The 4373-nt window shown below is 38.4% G+C and overlaps 1 protein-coding gene across 1 annotated transcript in view; it reads right to left on the bottom strand.

Annotated features, from left to right (window-relative positions):
- Positions 1–1783: 1783 nt before the first annotated feature.
- RERGL (RERG like) overlaps positions 1784–4373 on the bottom strand; it is a gene marked incomplete in the record, with an annotated part of 5754 nt that continues 3164 nt past the window's right edge. The window contains 3 exon segments of the mRNA XM_072398935.1: positions 1784–2306; positions 2572–2720; positions 3236–3309. Of these exon segments, the coding sequence (XP_072255036.1) occupies positions 2030–2306; positions 2572–2720; positions 3236–3309 (500 nt within the window).

Raw genomic sequence — 4373 nt, 5'->3', positions numbered from 1 at the left:
GATCAATACGGACCTGGCAGAAGTTGTGTCTACATCTCAGGATTACAGAATATGTATACAATTTCAGACAGAACATTTCAGCTCTTTCTTCACATCCACAGATGCCATCGCTGACAGGAATGAATGGAAATTTAAGTGAAATTATTTGACACTCAGGAGCCAGTGGGATAAGAATCATGTCCTATATAGAATGTTCTACATAGGCTAAAGCCTAAATAATGAATTCAAGAAAATCAAGAAAGTAGTCTTAAAATAAAATTGTTGTGAATTCTTCATAAAGTATGTAAATAGTTTACCTGTATATCATTACCTGTATATCTGTAAATCACAAAATGTGTGGTGTCATCCTGGGTACAAAGGCCTGACCTCTGCCTGCATGCTGATGAGGAGGACCCTTTCTCATGGAAGGCCTTTGCAAATGTTTGACACACTCAGACATTTTGGGGACACATCCCCCGATTCAACAGGTAGCTTCTTTTCTTTTTTTACTGATTGGAGAGCTCCGCCCCAAATAAGAGGGATTTTTTGCAATGCACACACTGAGAACAGGCTCACGTTCAGCCCTTTTCTTCTTTAACCCCCCTGGCACTCTAATCCTGTCCGTTTATTTACGCAAAAAGTGTTACACTGTTTTGCATGGAAATTTATTTTACATTGTAGGCCTATAATTCTTAAGCATAACTCACCGAAATATGTCCAATATTTAATAAATGTAATAACTTAAAAAAATCTGTTAAAACAAGGGTGCATAAAAATCCAGAAACCTGTAATATAACTGTACAGTAGCATGTATATTATATATATATTATACTTATATATATATATATTATATAAGGATTACTTTGTATTGAATCTAATACAAAATTATTTCAATTTCCCGCCACACCTATCGCACACACCGACGCATGCACCTACGTCAACGGGAAAGTTACTGCACTTGCCGGCTGAAGATCCGAAGAAGAGGACAGAGCCCGAGGATGAGATCTGTCGGGCAGGATGCAGAAGGATGCGATGGGACCAAGGAAGTGTGTTTTTTTATTGCTTTTAGCTACCCCGAATGTGGCTCGGGGTTACGGCTTTTTGAATGTTTTTTTTACCCCGAGCCACACTCTGGAATACCGCCATGGGGGTAAAAGCACAGCAACACACCAGTCCCGACATTTCAAGTAACCATTGCCAACCTGATTACTTTAAAAAAAGAAGGTGAACATGGTCAGGACAATATAAAATACAATACAATATTCATTATCTACATGTGAAATCCATGCTTTCACATCAAGGTACCTTTGATAAATGCAGTGCCTAACTCACTATTGGGCATACATAGCAATGCACACTTTAGAAGCCCACTCACCCGGAGACAACCTCCTATTTCTTGCTTTGTGTTTAGCCCTGCCGCCCATGTGCACCTTTCTTCTCTTGCTAGTCTCACACAGATTTGAGCAGTTCCCATTGTTACTTGTTGTATGTGGTGCAGACACTGGAATGCACAGGTGATGTCTGGGTTTCAGGTGTGTTTCTGCACCATTAAGGAGTAATGGGCTCCTTGCAGGTGCACCTGCTGTCTGTTCATGGAATGATTTCCAATGATCCAACAAATATATATAAAAAAAATGTTGGAGTATTTTTTATCCTAGTATGAGGGAACATATTAGGAAGTGTGAAGACAGAAGATCCATCATTCTCTGACATTGGGGACATCCGGGGTATGTTGTATGATACAGACATGTATATTCTTTGGTTTATATTATTCATCCTGTACAGTAAAGAGCTTCATTGGATGGTTAGTACAAACACTGTATTGTTTTTATTAGATATTTTGTAATTTTCCATTTTTAATAGTGACCCTTTCTCCAACCCTTTCCTTATGTAAATAGTGACTTTTATTTCCACTTATAACATTTACAATGTCTGAAGGATTTATAATCCCTTATACTTAACTATACAGTTGAGTCCTTCCAGCTGTGCCGGGTTGGTGGTGGAATGGAAGGGTGGAGCAATCATTAATCCACCATGGGATGAAATCTACTCAGACGGATTTCCGCCTCTTCCCAAAGACGTTGCTGATCAGTTTAGCCATGGAGCCGCTTGGGCGCCTTTTGTCTTTCATTTTGTTGTGTAAGATGATATTTCTGACAATGGTGGTAAACATGGCGTAGACCTCCTGGCATTGTTCAGCTGCAGAGAGTTCATAATAGTGACAGCGATGTTCCAAGGCCACCTTTTGTCCTTCCTCCTGTGGCACTGCCCGCATGTGGCACAAGTCCTGCTTGTTACCGATTAGAAAGAGCCGTGCCTCTGCGTCTCTGCAACGGCAAATACAATATTATCAGAAAGACCCCAATATGATGAAAAGACCATTGACTATATAGAACAGGACTCACAATGATATAGCAAATTTATTGAAGAGTGCAACAAAATGACAGTCACTATTGTCAATCAACATCATTTACAGATTGATTGCTGGAGGGGATGGAAGTTCCTGGTGCTCAGTATTTGCTTCAATATGTTGATTTACATCCCCACAGACTGATCAGTGAATACTCCATTTCTTACTTTTTCATTACCTACCTCTTACACATAATGACGTTGGCTTCACGCAAGCTGCAGATCAAAGTCTTGGCGAAAACAAAGGACGAACGCTGGCTGATGTCATACACAACCAGAAAACCGTCTGCCCGATTTAGTTCCTCGCTCATCGACAACTTTTTTTTATTCACCTGAAATGAGGAACTGGAATGATCCACAATTCTGAATGAAGACATTAGACTTTTCAGAGCTAGAGTTGTTGTACATACAGGGTATGCAGCACATGTACTCTGAATGTTTTTATTCTCGCCATATAACTTTCATTTTTGCTTTCTAAGGCAAAGTACATGCATTCAATTTTTGTAGCTGGAAATGATCTTTCATGATCATTTCCAGTGACAAAAGATTGAGGGATGAAGGGATGAGCACTGTACACATAGCACCATTCTATTCTATAAAGAGAGGAGGGGGGAGAAAGAGTGAGTGGCACCATGTTGTGCTCTTGTCCATTGACTTGTACAGCGATCCTTCACTGTCGGTCATTCGTGCATCCGTCAGGATCAAGACAGTTCTACGTCGGGCGACCACTGCACACATGTCACAAGCCCGAACGTTCATATTGGGCGAGAGTCATCTCATCAATCATGTGCTAAAAAGTTGGCATGGTATCTAACTGCAAATAAATATTTAGATCCTTTTATGTTACCTGTGAACAAGGGTCAAATATCTCCAGGCTGATCACTCTCCCGTCCACATTCATCTGTTTGGTGTACACACATTCTGGAACAAAACCAGATGATCACAAACCAGATCCATGCCTGCTACAAGAAATTACTAATCATGAAAAGACCCAAACCAGTCAACTCTAATATGATCCAGAGCATACCCCTTCACTATCCTAGCTCTGACCCTTCTCCTAATACATATATATCATAAGCCTAACCTAATACATATCATCCTAATGCTAGGAATACACTATGTCATTTTCACTTGATTACAATTACACCTTAATAAAATATAGATCATAATACAAAAGTGATTTCAATTTCAATGCGATCATAAATGGAACTGTTCTGATCATTTGTTATTGCTTTGAAATATTCACCTATTTAATTGAACATTGTACAGATTAACTCTGACCCTGTTCCTAATACTTTCCTAGTCCTACCCCTAATAGTTATTCTAAACTTTATCCTGTTCCTGAACCTAATACTTTTCTTGAGCTAAAACCTATTATCTATCATCTATTCTGACTCTATTCCTAATACTTTAACTGACCCAAACCCAGATACATATTCTAGATTTTACATTGTCCCTAATCCTAGTACAGGACCTAGTCAAATTATATATATATATATATATATATATATATATATATATATATATATATTATAGTCCAATATTATAATTATATTATTAATTCTGGAGTGTTTTAACCTCATTTAATTTTACATTACTGAGACAATAAAAAAAACTTATTACAGTATAAATTTAATCCCCTTCTCATTTCCATTCACATCTAGAACAAAATAATTTCCCTCCATTAATTTCTTGTTATATATAACTATTGTGGACGTCCCCATAGATTAAACAGAGACCCTAATCCTGTTTTTACACTGACCCTAACACTAAACATAACCCTAATCCAGACCCTAAGCCTTATCTAAATCCTAAACTTTGCCCTGGTATCAGCCTTCACCTTGACTCCTATCCTAAATTTCCCACTAACCCTTAATCCCAGCCCTAATCCTGGCCCATTCCTAAAGGTGCGTACACACTTCCAATTTTTATCGTTCCAATCGAACGACGAACGATCGATTGGGCAAAAAATCGTTCGTAAAAAA

This window comes from Pyxicephalus adspersus, chromosome 2 (assembly GCF_032062135.1).
Source record: "Pyxicephalus adspersus chromosome 2, UCB_Pads_2.0, whole genome shotgun sequence".
In the NCBI taxonomy this organism is placed as follows: domain Eukaryota; kingdom Metazoa; phylum Chordata; class Amphibia; order Anura; family Pyxicephalidae; genus Pyxicephalus; species Pyxicephalus adspersus.
The sequence above is the reverse complement of the archived record's forward strand: the minus strand, read 5'-3'. Positions and strand labels throughout refer to the sequence as shown.